The 24,946-nt window shown below is 42.8% G+C and overlaps 1 protein-coding gene and 1 long non-coding RNA gene across 3 annotated transcripts in view; one reads left to right on the top strand and one right to left on the bottom strand.

Annotated features, from left to right (window-relative positions):
* LOC125731613 (neuropilin-2-like) overlaps window positions 1–3,720 on the bottom strand; it is a 60,686-nt gene extending 56,966 nt beyond the window's left edge. The window contains exon 1 of one of the 2 annotated variants that reach the window (XM_049005893.1): window positions 2,924–3,720. In XM_049005893.1, the coding sequence (XP_048861850.1) occupies window positions 2,924–2,999 (76 nt within the window). In that variant the 5' untranslated portion in view covers window positions 3,000–3,720. The remainder of the gene's footprint in view (window positions 1–2,923) is intronic. The other variant, XM_049005892.1, reaches the window with a different exon arrangement.
* Window positions 3,721–7,102: 3,382 nt separating this feature from the next.
* On the top strand, window positions 7,103–8,959 carry LOC125731912 (uncharacterized). The gene is made up of 3 exons (XR_007391669.1): window positions 7,103–7,230; window positions 8,226–8,328; window positions 8,871–8,959. It is a non-coding gene; the product is annotated as an uncharacterized LOC125731912 (long non-coding RNA).
* The last annotated feature ends 15,987 nt before the right edge of the window (window positions 8,960–24,946 follow it).

The raw sequence follows: 24,946 nt of genomic DNA, 5'->3' as shown, positions 1-24,946 counted from the left end.
AAACGACGGCTGCATAGCTTGAGTAGATGAGGAATGGGTCACCCAAAATTGGGAATTAAAAACAAAAATTAAATAGATGGTATTTTCAAAGGCATCTCATGTGTTTAGCAGCCTGTAGACACAAATGAGAAAATCTAGAGTTATACTCAGCATTTCCAGTGTATGTGTGCTAGCAGAGACCAAGCACAAAACAAAGGGCAGAAGTTCAACAAAACTCAGCCAAAAAAAGTGTCCGAAGAGAGAACAGCTCTGAAGGAAAGAGCGTCTCGCAGGTTAGCTACAGGTTCTCCTGTTCCAGACTAACCTGCTTAACTGGCTCCCTTTGAGATTAGATGGTGGGTGATCGCTTTGCCCCCATGGAGGGGAACGTCTTGCCTGGTTTTCAGGATCCACCAGGACACCAGTACATGTCTGTCAGGATGCCTTAAAGCCAACTGATTATTGCCTTCTCAAAGAACGAGCATGGCAAGAACTTTAGTCTAGAGTTGGGAAGAACATTGTACCTTTTGGTGGCCAGAGAAAAGCACAAGTCACCCGCTCTATCTTAAATAGCTCATGGCCTCATATTCAAGGGAGCCAGTCAGGACAAAAACCATAGTGCTGCAACAAGTTTCTTCTGCCTTCAGCTCTGGTAGTATTATAGAACCAGATTTCTTCATTTTAATGCCTGTTTTATCAGCAGCATTTATTATACACCTAATTTTAATAAAAGCAAATGTGCGCGGTCAACCAGCATTTGCAAAGAGATTTCTTGCAACGAACCAAAAATAAAGGTTCACATCTTACATAATCAAAACAGCAACTGGTTCAGGAACTGTATAGTACAAAATCAAGATTTGTATAGTAAAGGAATAGTAATATTTTTATATTATTACTTCCGAACAAAATTCGAGTGGCCAAAATCAGTTGTTCAGAACCTCTTTCAAAACGTGCAATTTCACGTCCGTAATTACCGTATTTTTGTCGGTAGGCTACCAAACAAGAGTCTTGATGCATTTCCCGTTTTTATCAACGATTTAACCACATAGTGGAAATTGACGGAAATTTTTCACAATCCAGGATTTCATCCGAAAAGTAACCAAAGCTACGATTCGCCTAAACACGAGCAGCACTTATCTCCAATGTGCTCCTCATTTTTGCTTTGTAGCTAAAGGTTATTTATTGAAATCAATGAAGTAGCTGGCGAAGCCAGTGAGTGCTGGATATCGGCTGCAGGGAATGGCTATCGCGCACTGGACCGTGTCTCTCGGCCGGCACCGGAGGGAGAGTTTATGGCTGTGAGCTCGACGACGGATCGCTCTCATCACACGCTCATTTCCCCCTGGAGACGCGCTTCAGTCGGCATTCAGAAAGCTTCAATATGCCACATAGGTGACAAGGTCGAGCTACACGTTTTAGGGAAATTTAACAGCCACCATTGCACACTTGAGTAGATTGTGCAAACCACTTAATTTTTGTCTCTCTCGTCCAAGTTTATTATAGACGTGCGGGTAAGGTAGTAAAATCGGCTACAGAAGGGCTTCGCTCCATACTACAAGGACTATTTAAATGATAAGAGTACATGAATATGTCATAAATTTAATGCGTAAAGTCGTAAATAATAAACATGTGCGCTAAATAAAGATGACTGAGCTTTAATGACTGAGGGCTGCAAAACGTAGCGCACTGGAAGCTGTATCACGTCAGTGAGTCAGTTGCCGGCGATCAAGTAGTCGGTTACTGTACGAACTGTAACTGAGCAACGTTAGCGATTCGTGCTCAGAAAGATTATCACTTTGAATTAAATATTGTGAGGCCGGGTTAACTTCTAAAAGTAAAAAGTACGACAGGCAAGACTGCAAGCAATTCTTATTGAATACTGGATCCAGCGTTAACAATATAAATATATAACCCCCCCCCCAAAAAAAAAAAAGAAAAGAAAAAAAACACTATATTAAACCGTATTGCAAATCCAGTTATCTGGTGCTGTTACGGAGGAACGTCTCACTCTCTCCACAGCTTTAACGACGCCGATGGGCAGATAAAATCTATACATTTAAAACAGCCCCAGAGTTAACACAGGCACAACAGCTCATGAATTACTGCGCGATTTAATCAGCTTCTTTATCTTTATTGTTCGAGTAATGAAATCTCTGAAAGTACAAAGCTGGGTTTTCATCAAGATTCCTTATCGTCTAAGTTGTATAGTATCCAAACCGCGGGTTGTTTTGTATTTACTGGTTTCAAAAATAACGAAATGACATCCTTACAATTACATAAAATTACATATAGGCCTAGGTTAATGTATCGTATTTTATTATTAATACCCGAACGCAAACGAAGGATACATGCAATTTTAGAAACACTGTTTGAAGCAAAGGACTAATTAATAGTAGGGTCCTTCACAACCTATACTTCGTAGTATTCGTAGTAAGTATATCACATTCATCGGTGAGTGTGAGTAATTATAACAAATAAATTACATTTTAAATTAGCCTTATTTTTTATATATGACTCTTGCAATAGCATTTAGAGAAATTGCCTCCCTGTTCAGCGCGGTCAGCAGCACATAGCCGATATCTTCCTATCGCACCTCCAACCTCCTTCTACTTCACTTCTTTATGTTTAACATACGCCGATATACGCAATTTCTCAATTCATACGCACTGAAGAGAACTGAAAACAAAATATGTTTGTATAGAAAATATGTATATACATAAACATAGCCTAACTGCACCAGTAGATTCGACAGTTTTGCGATTCATAAAAAAGTTCAACCAGGCGAAATGCTTAACAGGTTCACGTGGAACTTAAAAGTTACAGCAATAAAACATGCCGCATTAAGCATACTTTTATGCCGCTTCTTTTAACGTTAACGTGAACGAATTGACAAAAAAATAAAGTAACGTTAATAAAATTGCGAATAAAATCGAACACAACGTACCTCCTTCGCCGCGCGCTGCTGTGGTCGTCAAACAAACGTGTAGTAAAAATCCAAAAAACATAGTGAAATGATCCATATCTTTTAAAGGATTATTTCGCCCTTTAATCTGTTGAAGGCAACTTGATGTCAAAGTCTCCCGACCGTGTCAAAAATATTTTCCTTTTCAAACTGCACGCGTATCCGCGCAAACTCTCCCGAGGCGTCGGCTCTCTCTTCCTGCTGCCTTTCTGGTCGCTTTTCAGCGGCAATAACGCGACATAACAGTTATTTCATTTCAGTTCGTGGCGCATCTCACGCCGGCATAAGCCATATACCAAACTGTGGCGGAACCCTATATAGACTAGGCGAGATAATAGATACTTCTTACACGCATATTCCAGCACGGCGGAAACGTTTTGTTACAAAAAAAAACAACAACAACATGTGTCTTAATTCTGCGGCTCCCCAGTTAATCTCTGAAGTGCGCGTCTTTTTGTTACCTCTCACCCGCCCCCAAAATCCCCTGACAAGCGCTGCTTTCTGTTCTCCGATAGCACGGATTTTGACTGAAAACGAAGTAGAATTAAGTGAGTATCACGACACGGGGCGGCATACGCGGGGATCTCCGGTATTTTACAGCAGGATCAGGATCTTCTGATATAAAATGAGTCGGTCAGTGGCCGCGGTGCCCCGCCGATTAGTGCCGTCTCCGCACTCTAGCGCGTCCTTCTGTCCGCCGCTCCGTTTGCCAGCCCAGTCCCGGAGCAGCGCTGCGGCAGCATGTGTATGTAACAGCATTAGAGCGAAGCAGCTATCGCATTACAGTCAGCACCTCGGCCCGCCTCTTCCCCCCCGTCACTGATTAAAGAGCAGCTTTCTTTAAAGTTATAAAAAGAAGGGTAGGAAAAAAATAGAAGTGTACACATGAACGCACTGAAGACATTTCGGCGTACAGAACCACTGACTTCTTTTAATAATTCTACAAAAGGTGGCCGAGTCTATGTGTGTGTGTGCTTAAGAATACCCTACGTCAATCAAAGCAGATTAGCCCATGTAATAACAAAGAGGGCGAAAACCACGACAGTAATTATTAAACAATGATCTGGGCAGCCATGAATATAAAAAACACATGCGCAGAGGTTTTTATGTCAGATCAAAAACTTTATTTAATCAATAACTGTAATTATAAAATAATCATGCAGTACATTTTATATAATAACCATTCGTTTTGTACTACTCAATGCATCTTTGTCCATTCCAGAAAGTAGTTTTTCAGAATACTAGCTGTGAAAGTGCAGGGTAGAAGCAGTGAGTTACTAGTGGAACAGAAAAGTTGTGGTAAGGCAAAGCTGCAACACATATGCATCTAAGTGCTGTACAAAATGTATACCTGCCTGAACAAGGAGCAAGACGGTATTAGGAACAAAAAGAGGAAAAGCCAGTTCACTGCCTCAGAGGGCACTGTGTTTGTAAAAAGACAAGTCATTGCCATCTTATACTGTATTTAATTCTGAGGTCAGGTCTCTCAAATGATTGTCCATTGACTCAATGGAAAATGATATATGTTTACTTGCATTCCAGAGCTACATAGCCCATGTGTGGCCTCTGGCCAAAGAAGCAAAGCAAATAAGCTTGCAACTGGGCCTGTAAACCTGTAGCCACGATTAGTGGAGGTGTGTAATATTACTATGTGGAGCTGAATTAAATATTAGCCGATGCCATTCGCTCATACTGTAAATAACGATTCAGCTGATTTCTTAATGTTTTTTCTCCCAATCCCAGATGCTGCCCAGAATGGAAAGTGAGTATCAGAACCACCGGGATCCGCAAGTCAGCAAACTGATTGGAAATCAAGAATCCCAGCTTTCCGTACAAGAAAAGACTAACCCACAAAGATGATTGGGATGTCAATGCATGCAATCATCCAAATGTGTTCTAAGTTTCCCTGCCATAGTTCCTCTTTTGATTAAGACAGCAGCTGAAATTTCCAGAGAACACACAATAAGACTGGGATGTGGAACATGTTCGTTACGGATTGCCCTCCACGCTGGGAGAGAAGAGGACATCACTGGGCATCATTATGCTGTTTGTTCTCAACCACACCCCGTGCATCAAAGCTGAGTAACCTGCATCCAATCAGGAGCCCCTAACCAAAATGTCAGCTGCTGCTGGATCTGGCCTGGCTTTAGCCTCCCATCAGTCACGCTTACTACTATGCTGGGAGTTTTAATGGTGCAGCAACTTCCCACAGCTTCCAAAATAAGCTTTTCTGCAATCTACATTGTCAGTTTTTGACCCGTGTGGGTGTGTCTTGTGACCAGTTTCCCCACTTGCAAGCGTGGACCACATTAAATGTTTCTCCCCATTAAATCTGGGTAGGGAATATAGCCATTTTCTTCTGGCCAGTCTTTCTAAATCTATCCCAACAGTGGTTAATCTAGCACCTTTGACTCTTGGCATTCTGTAGTTATTGCTGAAGGCGAGTCACATGATTAATCCTGTGATTCAAGAGGCTTCCTACAGCTGCTTAGTTACAACTTCCTGTCACTCATCTTTTTTTTTTTTTCTGATGCCCACATTGTGAGTATTTGTCTGTCCTACACTTGGTCTTGCCCTTGTGTTTGTCACCTTCGCACTGTGGATTGTGAATTCGGTGCTCTCTAAAGTCCAGTCAGATCCCCACAACAACTCTGTCTGATGCTAAGTTAACAGGGCTTTTCAGCAAGTGCTCTGGTGTAGCGTTATCTGAAGTGAGATATATAGTCACTGTGAATTAATTTTTGTCTTCCCTGCTCTGATTTATGTTATGTTATCACCTGCGCTCTCCTGTAAAGTTTTCAAGGTGGAAGTTTAACAAGACATGAAATAAGCTAGTTGACGTCAAATAAACATGTGTGAAAAGCAGAGGCTGTTACCAGGACATAAGGGCGGAGTCAAAGGGCTGCATTTCTGTTTGCATGCTCAAAGAAAATCAATAGCACAAAGGATGAATTCTCAAAAAAAAAAAAAAAAAAAAAAAACAATTTTGTTCCCGTGCCTTTCCACACACTGCACAGCTGGAGGATGGTAAGCTGCAGAGGTAAAATGATAACAGCATTTTTAGTTAAAAAAAAAAATCCATGGTCTTTTCCCTCCATCAATCCAAGAGCTTGTCATCTCCAAAGGGAAAAAAACAATTTATGTAGGCCTACTGAATGCTGTGCAGCCGCACGCACCTACTCCGCCAGTCTCATCAATAAGGAATGACGCTGGAGTATTAAATGCATATAGGTGTATTCAATTAGTAGGTCAACTGCACATGAACGCCACTGACGCTTTCATTTAGGTCATCGATGCATTAATAGATGGCTTTCCCTCTGCCTCTAAAATTAATTCAGATTAATCATCACATTTTCAAGCACCAAAAATGCTTATAAGCTATTGTGACGTCAGACGTCTGATTCCGCGGTCAATCAGGTTTCGCCATAGATTCCAGCGTACGTAGTATGTGGTCGCAGGATTCCTCCCGTATCTCGGCTGCAGAATGCTTAAGCGAGCGGCCCCCGCCGCATGCGCTACAGCAACACCTTCTAGGGCTTCTGATAAGATTGTTCACTCTGAGGATTGTGTTTCACCGCCGATCTTATTATCTGCACTGTTGTCCAGTTTTCGTAGGGTTTCTAGGTAAATGTCATATGAAGAAAATCCACGGGCTCATCTGAAGTGCAGTTTGGGTATGCAAATAGGCACTGCGTAGGTTTCTGCTCTATGTGTATACAGGCGGTTTCAGGATCAACCTCAGAAGTGGGACCTCTCCATTATAATTCATAAATGGGAGTTTTCAAAAAAAAAAAAAAAGAACTAACTTTCCACATTTTTATATGGAACGGAGAAACAAATGTTTAGTGTTTATAGAGATAACACACGCAGGAACATTTTTTTTTCTTCCAACTTGAGATTTTGAGAACACCCACTAGTTCAAATCCGATAACCTGCATGTGTTACTGAAATCGCTGTAAACTATATTATTGGTTTGTTGCCATGGTTATTTCTTTACCGAGTAGTCATCTCTAAATCAGCAAGCCGAAAAGTGAAAAAAAAATACAGCAGAGTTGGGTTTAATTTTATAGATGGATCAAAGCTATTCGACTAAGAACCATAAGGGGGCAGTTCTCCGCCGAAGGAGTCGGGGCTGTACCGTGCGGTTGTGAGTGGCGGAGAGGGGTGACTGCGGCTTTTCAGACGGGACTTAAACTGAATTCAGAGTGAATATACTATTACGGTAATGGATATACCGTTATATGTGTGACAGATGCAATACGTAGTCTGAAAGCACATCGGATGTGAAGGTAATGTTAGGTCCGTCATCGAGAGAAAATGAGCCGGCAGGAACTGTTAAAGAGGTGATATTTTATATTAGAAACGCTATCCAGCATCATAATATGTTATTAATGGCAATCTAATAGAAAATGTACCTGTGTATGTTTTCGTAATATATTGCACAAAATCGTCAGCGGGTTTCAGGTGTAGATGCGTTTCAATCGTCAGAATCGGGTTAAAGCAGCAAGTAATGTAATTAGAAATAGATTTGACCCAGAACCTGCTGGTGGAGTGCGTGTGATGATCATTTGATCTCTATGTGGTGCTGTTTTGCCTGTCCAAACACCTACCCACTGTGTGTTAATGTAGCACCTGAAGAAAACACGTAGCCTATGCAAATTAGCTGGAGAAAAAGCCCTTCTGCTAGAGGTGGCAGACACAGCAGTAACGTTGCAGCCTGGCTACCTCCTAGCCATGATCGCTGATGGGGGCGGGGGTGGATATTAACAGGAATAACAGTTACCCCAGTATCCTTAAGTGCCCCTCTGCTTTGGAAGGGCAGTAAGACGAATATGAGCATGCAGGGCAGCGCACACTTAGGAGTGCTCACAAACATGGGGGACCTCCTCTGCCTCCTGTCTGCCGTTTGCTCTTCACTATGTTATCTTAGTCACAGAATCACTGGCTAATCTCCTTATATCTTTCTTTTCTATTTTCCTTTTTAGTATCTGTGTTGTTGCTGTTGTAATTGCTGTCGTTGGCCACTCCCCAAACAACAAGGGCCAGGGCACTCGAGCATACAAAAGTTGTTAGGTTTGTTTACTATAAATGCTTTCTTCTAAGGTTACAGGCATAAAAAAACGGGCTTGGCATAGTATCCCTTCAGGTATTTGTTTCACACTCCCCCCACCATCTGACCAGCCCCCCCTTGTCTCTCCAACTTTAAATCACCTCAGAACAACCCTATTATGACAGCATTTAATGGTTCATACCTTTACTTTTCCTGTCCGTCCTCTGTCTGCAGTATCTGCTACAGCTGGTCTTTGAGAACAGGCTCACCCCCCCCCCCAAGAGAGAATGGACATTAGGCAGACTGTCTGAGAGCCACCAGGTCATGGGGAGCAGAGGTAACAGATCATCCCGATCACAGTCTATTACTGAATTGCACTTGACTACCAACATACTAGTGATTTGTTCAATTACTGCCACATAACAGGCGTATTGACTGCAGGGTCAATATCGTCAATATGAAAATGGCCACTCTCTTTACTACGGCTGTAGAAACACAGGGCACAGGTCCTGTTGGGAACTAAAGTTTACACTATCAGGTGTTAATCTAGTGTTAGTGTATATATAATATGTGAGTGTGTATATATGTGTGAGGGGGTGTACTTTACCTTATGGGCACACAATGTCCCCACAACGTGACAAATACCCTCAATTTAATAAAAATCTGTGACTGCAATGAAAAAACTAAAAATGCAAAAACTCTATTTTGTTTTGGTTACTTATGGTTATGGTTAGGGCTGGGTGGGGGTTAAGGTTGTCATAATTAGAATGACCATTTTTTCCAAAGAAATTAATGAGCGGCCCCCAAAAATATATAATTTCACACCACTCTGTGTGTGTGTGTGTGTGTGCGTGTATAAAATTTATCTCATACCCTCAGGCTCCAGATTCAAATTCAGAGAATCAGGAGTTGCACAAAAGATCAACAAAATATGTGCTTACAACACAATCACTTTGGAATCGCTATTAAATAATATTATTTAAAGGAGTATGAGTACTGAAAGCCCCCATAATGTGTATTCATTATACTGGTATTAATAATTAGCAGCCTTAAACACGCTCCCCCAGTCCTCCACAGATTATGGAAAACAGCAATGAAAATCACACTTTGCCTAATGCCATAACTGCTATTGTTTTAGCTGAGAGCTGCAGCCGCGGCTTTATTTTTTCGCTAACATTTTAATATGAGGGAGTTACAGCTTGCTTACTGAATAAGACACACATGAACAGAAACACAAACTAATGGATTGTTCCAGTGCAGAGTGAAAATAAGCCCTGTTTGCTGTGCGAGAGGCAGAAACACCTGCACAGACCACACAGGTGAGCTTCAGGTGCACAGAGGTGTGCCTGGGATAGTGCTTATTTCCTGTGGCCGAAACAGTCGACCCGGAGCCATCCAGCAGCCTCTTGCAGTCGGATTACCATAATAATCTCATGAGAAAATGACAGCAAGGCTGAATGTGTGTGTGCAATGATGGGGGGGTCAAGGCCTGTGTGTGTGGGGGAGAGAAAAACCAGTCACCCGTGCAGACAAGGAAACGGGAGATGAGGAGAGGAAACAGGGAGCGAGCGCCTCTCAGATTGGATTTCGCGGAAGCCCGTCTGATGCAGGCGGCCGATTAACGAGTCCTAATTGATTGGGGAGCGTGCACTTACGGGGGGCGACTGATTGAAGGGGGGACATCTGCTCCCCGCTGTACCTCCGGTTCTGGCGGCATCGTTCGCTACCGTCGATGGCGACGCTATCCGCCGATGATGAACCGTCACCACAAACTGGAATGAATACATACAACAAGCCGCGCCATGGGCCTCGGCTACGAAGGACCCCGCCGAAATAATACAGAGGGCCGGGCATCTGCCCGCGGAATAACGTTAAATCGTGTCACAGCATCCGCCGTGGTTCCACTTGTCTTCTACGATTAGCCTCACGGACAGCGACGGGCGCAGAGACGAGGGGATGAGCCACAAGGGTGCAGATGCTATTGTTATTATTATTATTATTGAAAATGAAATATTATGATTAGAGAGGTTTTTCTGTCAGGAGCAGTGAGGGCTGCTATTGTTATACATAATAACCAAACATCTGTGTGTTAGTTAATCAGTTTCTGTGCAGAAAAAATAAACAAGGTAATGTCTCAACAGACACTTATAAATAAATGAAGAGGCCTTATGCCAACATTATGTTCAGTGTGTTATCTCTCCCTGAGCCGTTAATTGAAAATAATGGTGCATTCAATAGTTTGTCCTATAAACAATGATAACACAGTAATAACACACTTGTTGCTAGAACATACACGCTCTGGCTTTCTTTTGAACAGCAGACGCCTGAACCTGATCCCCCAAATACTTCATTACCTCTAAGCTGCAGCACTTCATCGCCCAATACTGCTTTGACAAGCCCCAAAGGATGATGGGAGGCCAGCATCTTCCAGTGAAAGACCACCTACAATCACCCAAGGCTTCTCGTTCAAAGCATCACAGATAAAGTAGCTTAGACTTTTATTTCTATTCTCTTTTTGAAAGTGGGCATAATACCTAAATTAAACCTATAAAGGATCTTTGATGTTTGGTTGCAGAGCAATTCCTATGAGTAGAGTGAATGAGTAAACCAAGGGTAGAGCCTTCCAAATGGGGCTTTGATGTCGCTGTGTTAGTGAGAGGAGGAGCATTGTTCTCTTTAGAGTTGCCACGGTAATTGTGATAATCAACAGTGTGTGTATCTGAGTGAAGTGGATCCTCTCAAAGCTTAGTAGAGTTTAGTGGATATTTTATACCGAAAGTCCAACAAAAACCACGGGCAGACTTTGAAAAACATCTGATGCAGACATACGAATGTTTATTGTTCAAATTCATTACCAGCAAATGGCTTCATGTGAAATGAGTTCGTGTGAAAGTTATGAGCACAAAATTTCCCAGTTATCTTCTGCAGTCGACCCACCTTACAGAGTGTCACCATCGCAGCTTTTTAAAATTAATTATGTTCTAATTATGCTTCACTGTTAATATAGGAAAATAAATATAGAAGGAAACTTCACAAGTTGATTGAATAAAACTGAATGTAGACCAAGTTACTGAAACAGACACCAGCTGAGTATATGATGAGAAGACAGTAAGCTTTTCTTAAAGAGGCTGATTTATTTGATGAGGTGGTTAGACACTTGATGATCTAATGAAACCACAACAAACAGTAATTCCATCTCCAATGTCTTGGCCCCTCTTACAGCAGAGGCACAGTGTGCGGCAGGCTCCGGTCAGCACAATGGATTTAATGAACCAGTTCAACACACAAAACACTCGTTTTTATGGCATCAGTAACACCACATGTTTTACAACCGTGCTGTAAACACACAGACAAAAGACAAATGCCTGCCTGTAAATGCCCCCTGGGCTGAGTCACTGACTGCAGGGAGGGCATTTTTTTCTCGAAGAACATCTAAAGTGAATTATTTTTGGTTGAGCGAAGTCCGACCCCGTACATCCCCCGACAACCTCTTCCTGTCACGCCTAATGGTGTCTGACATTTTGACATACTGGAGCTACAGAGGTTCCACAGGAAGTCGTCTCTAAATCGTCTGTATATTTTCACCTGCCTGTCTCTATACCTGATGCCCACATTGTAGTTTCAACACAGCGAAGAGGAGGAAAAGCACAGTGAGCACAGTCGATTGCGAGACCAGACCTGCAGCATCTCGGTGGTTCCACAGCGAGCACAGTCGATTGCGAGACCAGACCTGCAGCATCTCGGTGGTTCCACAGTGAGCACAGTCGATTGTGGTGGTTCCACAGCGAACACAGTCGATTGTGAGACCAGACCTGTAGCATCTCGATGGTTCCACAGCGAGCACAGGCGATTGCGAGACCAGACCTGCAGCATCTCGGTGGTTCCACAGTGAGCACAGTCGATTGTGGTGGTTCCACAGCGAACACAGTCGATTGCGAGACCAGACCTGCAGCATCTTGGTGGTTGCACAGCGGGAAAGTCAACTTTATGGCCCGTCAGAGTGGGCTGCAGTACACTTTTCCATGTTTACCTCATTTCTTGCTAGAGTTAACGCAAATGCAAAAAAAAGGTTGTTAACAGTGCCAGAATGTGCCGAACTCAACAAAGTGGGGGGCTGTGCCGATCCCCACACCCATCCCTCGACACATGGCCCCCTAAAGGCGTGAAGAGGAGAATAAGCTGGGCCAGCTTCTTTATCAGATCTCAGATAAGAGGCATTGCTGCCATCCCTATACTACACTTTGCAGTAATTAGGGAAAGTAACACTAGCGGCCCTGCAATAACCTCAGAATGGCCAGAGACGTGCAGTGTCATCTCTGGGACAGTGTTTGTGTTTGTGTGTAAGGGTGTGTCGGTGTTTGTGCTGGGGCAACGGCTGATCTCTGCATACAATGAGCTGGAACAATGAAAGAAGTTCAAAGATCATTTCAATATCAATCAAGAGCCCCCTGTTTTCTCTTTAAATTTGTCGTTAATCAATGCTTTCTGAGTGCTGACCTACGACCTCTGCTTTTCAATCCAAGATCACTCTTTCTTCTTTCTCACACAAACACACATTCCAGACAAATCCTTGTAGGTCTGATAATATTGATGTCGGCTTTGCTTCCAGCCCCTAAATGTTTCTTAATTGATAGCCATTATATTGAGATGGCTAATTATTCTGCTGTTGGGTCCTAATAATGCAGCTGGTCAGCCTGAAGAAGCAACTTCCTGATATTGTGGCAAGTAGCTTGCTTATGTATTAGTTTATTAACTAAACCTGAATTTTCAGTGTAAGATCACCAAATGTACTTATAGCTTTGACACATCTGGAGAAAATTTTAACATAAAAAAAAATTCATTCCATCCAAATAACATACATACATACATACATACATACATACATACATACATACATACATACATTTTCTGCATCCATTTATGCTATTCAGGGTTGTGGGGGGGGGGGGTCCAGCCCTCCATCCAAATTTGATTCCTTAATTTCTTTTGCATAGTGACAAACTGCATATGATTGTGTGTGTGTGTCTGTGTGTTTGTATGTGTGTGTGTGTGTTTGTATGTGTAGGCAGCAATGTGTGCAACAGCATGTGTCTGTGAGTGTGTGTGAGTGTGTGTATGTGTGTGTAGGCGTAGCAAATGATTGCACTGAAGTAAGTTGCCAAAATAGCCATTAAGAAACAGGATCTTTATTTAATGCACAGAATTGGCCCCCCAAACCGATTGGGCTCCTTGGGCCAGTGGTGGAGATGGGTGCAGGAAGCTGGGGCCCCTGAACAGAGCCAAGGAGAGCAGTAGGGGGAGAGGAAGAGACCCGAGGAGGTGTCAGGCCAAATGATCCTTTTCTGAAATCCACCTTAAACAACAGAGGTGTGGAATTAGTTCATAAATCACACAGGTACGAGTGCCTCGACTGTCAGAATGGTGGAAGGACTGGGGGGGGCAAGTTTAAATCGCTTAACATTTGCTTCAGTAAATCGTTAGCTGTATGCAAAATTCCAGCGATATCACATAATGCTCGTATTAGATGGCTTTGCTTCCTCATGCACGCAGAGGCGGCGCCCTGATGACCCCGCAGGGCCAGAGCAGCCTACAGACCTGCTGTTCATTGGCTTACAAGAAAAAAGACCCTCCCATCCATCCCAGCCTTTATAAAAGCAACATCTATGGACTCATTATATAAATGCCACCTTCTGATCACGTAGTAAAAGTCTGAAGTGACCGATCTGATGTGCATTTGTGTGCTTTGGGTTTGTGTTGCTTCTAAAAATAAATCCTAGATTTTAGTGAATTATTAATGTTAATAAGAATTCTTACTAAATTCTTCCATAGCAAACTATATGAGTGACGGTAACAGTCAGACAGCTTCCCCCCACACTAATCGTATGCATAACATTCACATATGTGACCTCAGGGTTGCAGATAATGTGTTTTGTGTATGTGAGTGTGTGTAAGGACAGGCCCAGCATTCCCAGACACTGGGGGGGGGGGGGGGAGGGGGAGCTTGTCAGGCGGAGCCTCTTGATGCGACCCCAACAGGTGACCGTTGGCAGAACTGACAGAAACTCTAACAAGTCAATTACAGGCTGGCCTGCGAGAATGTCAGGCCTGTGTTTACTTCAAACAGAGGCGAGGCTGGCCGTAGCCCCACCCTGCATGAATGTGCCCTTGACACCCGCACTAATCCAGCTATTTTCCGCAGGAAAAAGCAAATACCTGGCAGGGAAGCTAGTGGTGGATCCACGCTGTGACATTTGTGTCCCTGAAAAAAAAAGACAAACATACAATAGAAGGAAAATGGAGACTTCAGCCTTGGAAGAAGGAACCTGCCAGGCTATACAAATGAGGACACTTAAGGCAATGTTTACGAATCTATACCGTACTACGTGCACAAATTTCCCCATCAGCTACATTTAAAGTCTGAAGACATCGCACCTTGTTTTGGGGGACAATTGACCCCATTCTTAAAAACCACTTTGGCAGCAATTTGGCAGATTGGCAGCATTTCCTGTTGTAGAAAGGAAAGTTGGAGACCCAACACAGAAACCCGAACAAATGATATAATGTTAGATACAAGGTACGATTTCGCAATTTTTGTAGAAGGGAGCCACTGTGTTATATGAAAGCAAATCCTGCTAATTCACGCTTATCGGGATCCAAAGAAGCAACGGAGGAAATATTGCACCTTATTTGAAACTTGGGCCAAAATCAGCCATGAAAGGTCTTTTATAAGGCACTTTACAGCCTTGCTACGGGACACTAACACACTTAGCCTGTTTTTGTGTTGCCCAAGTCCCGGAACAAGATGGGCTTGTGTGAGGGACAGGCTGTTGGCTCAATGGTTACATTCACCCTGTCTCAAAAGCTCTATGTCTGCCTTTGACAGAGAGAGTGACCACCTGCATTATCCACATTAGGACACATTCTGGGGAAGCGTGGCTTTGTGCAGGGACAGGTCTTTCAGAGGAAAGGCACACAAACATCTAGGGTTGTATCCAGATGTTAAACTCAAAATAATAGTAACAGCAGTAACAACGATAATAATGCAGGAAAAAGTACACCATACACATACTGTAATCCAGCAAAGCAAATAAACATTATAAACATTCTTCAAGACTACAGTTGAATACACGACTACTGAATGCAATGAGAAAAATCAATACATATTTCAGTTATGATAAATATCATTATTCTTGATCCGGTAGCTTATAGGAAGTTATATTTAAAAGATGAAGATTAAGGTGTAAAGATGCAGCAAGATGAAATGATTATTAAGGTGCCAATTCAATGCATCGATTTGTAATGCCGGAATCGATTGTTGGCGATAAAATAAAAATTCTCCTACTTCTGGGTTGTGGATGGGGAAGATTCTTTAATGTACATAAAGGAAGCTGTGCCTGATGACGTTTATGCTGCAATACATTTTGTAAACGGTTCACTATGGCAGCTCAAAAAGTTATTCTCTATACTAGCTAAGGCAGCAGTGGTCATGACTCGGAGGTAGCTAAATAAAAAGTGAAAGCCTCAGATTCACAAAATACTGAGTAACATATCGGTCTCGAACAATACTGAGCACCGGTCAGTTGTGTCAGTCTTGGATGATATTCTCGGCCGATATTTATTAAGCCTTATTAATATTCAAAGTTAATAGCACCAGAGCTAAAGACACAATTAAAAAAATAAAGGAGATGATTGCACTGGACAATCATCCATTTTTCATAGTGGAAGATGAGGGATTTCATCGGCTCATTCATTATTTAGAAGCGGTCTCAAAGTACCAGTTTGCAACATGTTTATAATTCATTATTAAATATAGGCCACAGATCAGGTACGGCTTCCGTTATGTTTCCTTTTTCTGTACAGTTCAGAAGTATCCTTTTGTCAATTTGTTATATAATAATAAAGATTAATGTTCCGAGATTCATTTCAATTAAGTTCCCATGGTAACATCTGTGAATGGTTTCAGTGAACTTAAAAAAGGTTTGATTTAGGTTATCAAAACAATTTATTCGATCAATCGAACTGAATCATGATCGAATCGACTTGTGGCCAGTGATTTACGCCCCTATAACGAAAATATATAATGAACCGGAAGTAAATATGTGACACACTACATCAGCATTGCACTTTTATATATATATATATATATATATATATATATATATATATATATATATATATATATATATATATATATATATATATATATAATTTAAGAAGATAAAAGAAGAAGCAGCAACCTGTTTTTAAGACTGTGTTCAGGTTGCCAAGCAGCCCAGCGATCCCGTCTGTTTCGTACCCAAGCCTATGGGGGACTGCTGGGTGAGGTGTGTGTAAGGGGGAGATTACTAATCTTCTCACAATGCACAGTTTCACAAGCAGCACGCCGGGGGACGTCCCACAGAGCCGCCATGTGGGTGTTTGTGGCCGCGTGTCTGTTATTCCAAAAGCTACTTCCTATGAGACCATGCAGAAATTCAAAGAACATTACTATACCTAATAAGAGTCATAGTACTGTTTTTTTTCGTTTGTTTTTGTTGTACATCCAAGAAATAAATACCATTATCTCTGCCACCAAAGCCGTCACATGCAGATTGGATTTAAGGAGGATCATGTTCCACTGATTCCTGCAAATTCATTTTGGTAAGAGTGATATGAAACGATGGTTCGATCGGCAGACTTTTATCGTGCACGTGAAACTGTCCCAAAAACCCATTAAAAAAAATATCATGAAAATCTAAACTGCCAGACAAGTTGCCTAATGTGAACAAGGACAGGAGAGCAGACTATTTGTGATCCTAGAGGCGAAGCTGACAGTTGGAGCTCGGCTGACGGATGCGTATGAGCGTCTGTCTGGGCTCTGCTCGGGCTCCGCATTGTCAGTCCCGCATTGCGATCTGTCACGCCTGTCCGTGACGGAACCGAAGGCTTGTCCGTGTGTAACTCCCATGATTCCAAGCAGCATGCAATCAGTTGTGATTATTTTCATGTACCTCGCTCTTCCATTTGGACCGAAAAGGTAAAGAGAGGGAATCGATATGAGCACCATTATGGATGCATTTTGCCTGGACTGTAATGAGAGAGCATTTCTGCCAGATCGCGGCGTGAAAATGATATGTATTTATAGTATGTAAATACTGATGAAGAAAGAGTTAATTGTTAAAAATGAAAGTTTCAAAAAGGTGCTAGGTTGATTATTCCTGTAGGTTGTCAGCAGATCGAGGAATGATCAGTTGCACTACGTAGTAGACAGTCAAATTTTGTATTATTTTGTTGGTGCCAAAAGTATCAGTACAGAGATGCCTTTGTAAGAAAAGAAGTTACAGTTGATTTGCATCCGAGGGGTGGAGGTAGCCAGACAATCAGCTGCAAGTTTGTGGCAGCGTGACTCTCTGGACCAGTTTACAGGTGGAACTTTGAGTTTAGATGTCAGTGTCACGATCACCCCTGTGCCCTGTTTGCACACTGAAAATAACAAGGTGAAGCCGAGCGAGTGACTGCATCCCCTAGTTATACGTGACAGTCCCACTGGGCCTATGCGGCTGACTCCGCCCGCTCTGCCTCCTCCCAAGGATGCCTCTGACTCATCACGCTCGCCTGCTGGCCCTTGTACGTGGCCCACACATGGCTTCTCTACAGATGTTTCGGTGAAGTACAGTAGGACCCAGCTGACAGTCAGTGTTTCTGGTTATAGCATAATTAAGGCCACATGTATGGAAGTTCTCAGCTAGAGACACGAGGAGGGTAACTGGGTTTTGGATTCTGCTGATCAGTCAGGTGACAACTGAGTGAAGGTGAGCGCTACTGGAAGCTGGATAGAACCAGAACCATCATTCTTGCTGTCTAAGGCGCCCGTTTACTCCGTAGTGGCAGAATATATGAGCCGTTAGCACTTTAACGAGATGTGCTTAAGTGCCACAGAGCCATATAACCCATGATGCTAAAGCGGCCAGACCAGGGAGGGATGGAACACTAGATAATGAGCAATAATGAAGGAAGAATTAACTTTGTAGAAAGAGAAGCTGAACGCCTTTTAAAACCTTGAAAAGTCACACTTAACGTCAATATTTTTAAACTCGGATTGCAAAAGGAACTTGCTTTCCTTGTCATTCCACTGGGATCAGTGTACATTTCAATCAAGACATGATTATTGTTTAACGGAATGGGAGCATAGCAGCCTATAGCCTCTTTCATTAATGACAGCAAGTGCATCGTCTTTGATTGTGAATGAAGTACCGGCATCATGTGCTGCTTGGTAAATGGCGCTGAGCGGAGGGACTCCCCCGCTAGGGCTGTGCTGGTGTCCGCGGCTGCGGGTCATCACCGCCGGCTGCCCCCTGACCATTCTCACCATGTGGGGCACGCTCTGCTGGAGTGAGTCATGCCTGGCTGAGCGCCGATGTGGGTCCAAAGTCAGTGATAATGAGCCCCGCTGGACCGTGCTGCAGACAGGCATCGGGGTCTGACCGAGCCCATAGGCTTGCCCCATTTACTGCCTCTGTAGGTCACCCCCCACAGAGGGTCTGCCTGCAGGGTGCTCCAGTGATACACTCCTCGCCATTACTCTTGGAAGTCAACCTCGTCGGCAAAAATAAACGGGACGGGGCCCGCACCTTTGACCTCAGCTAAACAAACACCGCCTGCGTGCTAGATGAGCGTTTACGTACGTGAGTGCGTTACATCTCGGCACAGAGACCGCCCTTCGCCGCTCCGGCCAAGTCGGTCTGTGACTAAAGCGAGACCCTGGGAGCCTGTTTCATGCACAGGGAAGGTAACTCTAGCAGGGGGCAGGGCTGAGGAGACACCGAAACGTCAGCTGAGGAGAGGAGTAAAAAGGCCAGGCAGTCCGCATGCAGGTCGTGGTGCGGGGGATGGGGGTTTGAAAGCTCCTGTTATGTCTTCATGTTCTGCTACATCCATTAGAGCCTTCTGGAATGTTTATAGTGAGGTTAAAGGGCCAAGGTTTTTTTTAAGCACAGGTCAAACTATTAGAGACACTAGCAAACTCAGACTGAAAAGTCCACCATTTAATAATATGTAACATGAACACATCCGCGATCTTCAAAAGATACCTGCAATTTTTGGTTATTTGTTATTAACCTATTATTTCCCACGACGTTTAAGTATTCAAACACATAATAAAATATAACGCAGAATGACGATAAGGTCTCTGTAAGGGTAACCTTTATAAGTGTATAATACACTATAAATGTAACTGTACTTAAATATATCCATGAAAGAAAGTGATTAACTCACAATATTACGTTTAGTAGTCATTAGCTTTTCTGTTCTCTCAAGAATTAAAAGCAGACTTAAAAGGAGGACTGGAGAATAAGGCTATAACTGGAAATGACTATTCAATTAAGCCAAACAAGTGCTCTGTTAAAACAATATAAAATTAATTAAAACGTCAAACACACATGAATGACATTTAACAGAAAGTGTAAAAAGTTAAGTACAGAATTAGGTAACTGTACAAAAATGTGACACTGATTCTTACACAAAAGCAGGAAAACGTCCTGCTGATTTTATAATTGTTATCTATTTCAAATGTCAAGTAAATTACACAATCACAGAAAAGTCTTCAAAGGTAATTGAAAATGTCTCCACATGACACTGATAATGGCAGATCACATGACCAGAGAGCCCCTCAGACACGCGGTGCAGGCCAGGCTGTTGTCATGATTAACAAAGGGATCAATAAATAAAACACATGGTTTACTTACCAAAAATTAGGTATAACATTATTTCCAGGAAACAGTTATTCTGCAACTTTCATCCAGTTAATGCATAATTTAATGGTAATTTAGCAATTCAATAACACATTTGTCCATAAAGGCTGGTACAATTTGAACTGAGTCCCTAGTGGATTTTTCATCAGTGTCCAGAGTGTCCAGATTTGTAACAGTGGAACAATTTAAGCTATAAAAAAAGGAAATTGGTTATTAAAAAACATGTGGAATTGGTTTTATATACAAGCTTTTATGAGAACAGCAATCTCCACAGACCTCGGTAAGCTGCTCATGGAATCACTGCTTCATCCCATCTTAACCTATTTTGTGGTTTAATTTTCCTCTGAAACTGCTGGGAGAGTCAAACTTGAACATTGGGGACCATCTCTCCTGTAGACTCTTAGCCAAAGACAAATATATTCTGTTCCAGGTAATTCCCATCCAGCCATGAAAATTGTTTCATGGTATATTCTGTAAACATTCAGTTTTACACTCCCTTACAATTTATTATTTTCTTTCAGGTGCTCAGATGGAGAGGACAATGTCTTAGATGAGGTAACATTTCACATATAAGCAACATTGTGCAGTGAAGAACTAGTGTGTAGTTTAGAAACATTATAACGAACAGCTCATTTCTAAAATACTGGATACTGATGAAACACTCCTCAAAATGCATAACAATTAAATCCACAGCTGAGTGCAGACTATTACATACCCAGATTCCACCACCTGGGACAAAAATCAAATCACAAATCACATCCTGAAAATTGGTAACGACTTAAATATGTCTGGGTGAAATTAGAATAACAAACATAGCCCCATAGTTTATTTTAACTTTAGGTCTCAATTAACTCTAATTGCCTGCTTTAACGAGGGTGACATTTTTGGGGGTTAATGATTTGCTCAGAGGTAAGGGGGTAACGCAGAGTGATTCTGCAGTGTAAAATCCACCCCTCTCCACAGTCTGCATCTATCACTCATTGGCTTTCTCCTGCCAGCTGGTTTGTTTAACGTTCCCAGCCTGGAATGTTTCAGAAACGGCCCCAGAAGTAATTCTACTCCCAGTGAGGGTGACCTGAACCATGTGGGAGGAAGCACTGATTTGGTAAACCTCTGGCCTGATATTTACATTTACATTTATTTACTGAGCATGTACAATACGGCTGGTTTCAAGACGTGCTGATTTGAAACTGCAGTCATTTTAGGCATCCCCTCTTTAGAATGGCAATGATAAAAACGTCTGCTTTCAGCAGAAGCGAAGATTTCAGTGGGATCTCATTGTATGTGCTTTGCTATTTTATTCTGTTTTAAGAAGCCTGTGCAACTGCGACGGCAAAAAGCACGGAAACGAAAACAGTTTTATCCGAAAGACACGTAAAACACATATATTTGCAGCACAAATATCTGAAAATGGTCTTTATACAACCACGAAAAAAAAAATTGATTTTATTATAATGAAGGCGACCATAATTCAGACTTCGCATCAAATCTAGTAAGCAATATTTAAAAAGCCAGGAATAGCAGAGGTCGCTGAAGATCCTGATTGAGGTAATGGCTTTCATGACATTTGATCAAAGGGCATTGCAGAATATCCTCATTAAAAACCAACAGTGGACCAAAAAAATTTTTTTAAATCAAAGCAGAAAAAATGTCACTCAGTGGGTCTGTCGGCCAGTGAGTGCAGTGAAATGGGCCCGTGAGAGATGGGATGGGCAATAATGTTCTGGAACCGTTCTATTGTTTGAATCAGCTTCGTCCTCTGCTTCGCGTTCAGCTTCATGGCTCCTTGAGAGAGCTGGTGAGAGTGACTTACGTTCCTAGTGAGGTGGTGGAGGCACAAAGGCTTTTGCAGACAAGTGGTTTAACTGTGTCTCTTTCTGCTGAGTGACTATATGACATAAGGCTTGTCCCCTTTGGGTGCCTTTTAAATGGTCTTTCTGTTTGTAAGGCTGTTGTCCCGTGACCCAGTGCTTCCTTATGTGAAACCTCTGCCCCGCAGTCTGACATGCTGTTAATTTGTGCAGCTGATGCACTAAAATAAAGCAAAGTGTGTTCATGTTAAGTATGATGACTGCAGTGCCTGAGATTAAACAGTCTTCAAAGAGAATGTGCAGAACTGAGCCATTATTAAAGCATCAGGAACATTTAGTTCCTGTTTTTGCTCCCTCTAGGCTCTCAGCTAGTTAGTCCACATATATTTCCCTACTGGGAGCTGGGAGGAAGCAAAAACGTGGCCTGTCTGGGGGTCCAAGAGGACCGGTTTGAAAAACAGGGTTAGCACACATATGCACACCTCCACCAATATATATAGACCATTTCTGCTCCATAGTGCTTTTGTATGCTAAGGTCCTCTGAAAGCACAAACTGTGTGGTTGCCAGATGTTGTGACCAGTTTCTGCACACAACATAGCTAGGCTATCCATTGACACTGGATGCTCATAGTGTTGTCTGATCCCAGCTCACAGCACACTAACCAAAGCTTTTAACTTTTGCCTGACAACCCAGACTAATGACCACAAATCTTGCCTTTGCAATATGAGTTTCTGAGCACTATGACTCAAGGACAATATTTATTCATTTCCTTCCACAAGAATTAAACTAGAATTCACATTTTCTCTGTGTTTTGTCACTATGCTTCTGTTACTTACCAAAAACTTTTAGGGTTTGTGGATGTAAGCCTTATATATAGCAGATTATGAATAATACAGGACCACTGGATTCTGGGAAATTCTTGCTGATTTGTGAGATTTCTTTATGCAGTGAAGTAAAACATTGTGGTTTTAGGCCTTGTTCCTGTATTTATGTGTGTGTTGATCTAAGCATTAAAAATCTTTTCTCATGTTCAAAGTACCGCAGTGAAAATCTTTAGTGTCCATCCATTTTCCAAACCTCTTATCCTACTGGGATGTGGGGGGTCCGGAGCCTATCCCGGAAGCAATGGGCACGAGGCAGGGAACAACCCTGGATGGGGGACCAGCCCATCGCAGGGCACACTCACACACCAGTCTCTCACACATGCACTCCTACGGGCAATTTAGCAACTCCAATTAGCCTCAGCATGTTTTTGGACTGCGGAGGGAAACCGGAGTACCTGGAGGAAACCCCACGACGACATGGGGAGAACATGCAAACTCCACACACATGTGACCCAGGCGGACACTCGAATCCCAGAGGTGTGAGGCAACAGTGCTAACCACTGCACCACCATGGGCCCCATCTTTAGTGTCATAAAATACAAAAAAAGCTTGCAGTCAATGATCTGATCTCATCAATGGCCTCATACAACCCAGCAGAAATGCATAAACATACATCAATCTTGCCTATTTTTTTTTTATTGTTTCTCCAGATCTTAGATTAAGAGACAGAAGCTGGATTAACAGATTACTGATGATCTCCTGTTTATACAGGAACGTCATACTGGTTACCTTTGTGTAAAGGACCCTGAATGCTGGTGTCATCATTCTTCTGTCCACAACCTACACAAATAGACCTTTCACTAACCAATCATACAGTTACTGTCGTCTACAGCTCAATGAAGTTCATGTGACACTGCAGCCAAGTCCCCAGTTAGGGAAGGCGGGGTCTTTAGACCCCAACCACGCCCCCAACGGAGTGCTCACCATACAAGGCAGCGAGAGAGCCACCGCTGCGGAAATATGGCTCAGGCCTGCATGTGCGGTGCAAAGCCTCCGGGAATGCCATGGGTCCTGTGACAGGGAAAACCTATACTATGGTCACGGGCGGCAGTGTGGCCCAGTGCCAAGCAAAGCCTTCCGGCTGTCTCTGGGGCTGGTGTGTGCCAGGCCGACACACGGGGGGAAGCTCAAGGCTTCACTGTTTACAGGTCTTCGCACAGAAACCTGGCCCGGGAGCGAGCCGGAGTAGGCCGCTTCCCCCCCCCCACGGGTGCCGCGCTGAAAAGATGATGGACGAGTCCAGCCTGGAGTGGAATTCGACAAGAGTTTCAAACATTTTTTTGTGGTACGTATGATTGTCCCAATATGGCTTTGGTAAGATGGGCAAAAAAATGGGGGGGGGGGGGGGTTTTGCTTGTGTGTAGCATTTTTGCTAAATGCCATTAAATATGTGAATCATTTACTGAATGATGATAGTGAAAGTGACAAGCTGGACATGAATATGGCTAAACTAGCGATTAATCCATCCTCCCATTTGTTTAGCAACGAAGTGGGACACTGACATACTTTACCAGCCCGTCATGTGACAAATGAGGGCGACTCATGCCTGCCCCTGGGTCTGTTCCCATATTCTTGTGGTCATATCACCAGTTTTTGTGCATATCGAGATATTTAGACCTGTGAAGTTGCCATGACAACTGCTGGTTGAAAGATGGTTGCCAGCTCTCTGTTGTCCCCTAACCCTAACCTCCGCCGAGCGGCTACCAGCGGCAGCGGGATCTCAGTCAAAGCTGAAGAGGATTTGAATTTATACCCTGTTAACAACCAGGATCAATCTCAACAACAGGGAGGATTAAACTTGCATGTGTGTAACTGTTAGGGCAGTACAACTTGCTCTGTACTCTATCAGCGATATTTAAGACAGGAACTCGTCATTTGGTTCACAGTTATTGTTTCCTATTTCACACAATGTTTCTGGCAATGTCAAATATGCACAATTATTATTCTTTATTTGTTCATTTTCATCGTCATGTTTCGTTGCAAAACACCAGATGCTGGTAATCTGGGCTAAAAATTATTTGCCATAAAACCTTTATTTGTGATGTAACCATTTCACACCCAAAGAACTATCTAAGGAGTTTATTAATGCGAAGTTGCACTATTGACAGGAGTCAGTCCCCTCCCCTGCTACATCACATAGCGTCTTGCTCACCTGGCTTCAGAATAGGCTGTTGTTTATTCTTCTAACCCCTGCGCCAAGATATGCTGCTGCTCTGTATGTATATCTAATGAAATTATTAGGAATGAATATTAAAAAGTTTTATATAGTAGAAAGCATCTCCTTCCAGCTACTTCTTTTCTCCAACTCCTCTGTTTGGATACCAGTGGTGAGTCACCCTCCATAAGCAATGACTAATACATTGTAATGGAACCTTATTGGTTTTGAAACACCCACCCGATGCCTGTCTGTCATAATAAGCCCATTGCTGCTGAATGCCAGTTGACATTCTTGATCTCCAGAGCAGTGGTCTCTGTAATGTCAGAAAGACAGGGCTGCCTGTCTCAGCCTGTGGCAATACCAGCTTCCTAA

This window comes from Brienomyrus brachyistius, chromosome 1 (assembly GCF_023856365.1).
Source record: "Brienomyrus brachyistius isolate T26 chromosome 1, BBRACH_0.4, whole genome shotgun sequence".
NCBI classification, from domain to species: domain Eukaryota; kingdom Metazoa; phylum Chordata; class Actinopteri; order Osteoglossiformes; family Mormyridae; genus Brienomyrus; species Brienomyrus brachyistius.
Note: the sequence above shows the minus strand (reverse complement) of the source record. Positions and strands in the feature narration are given on the sequence as shown.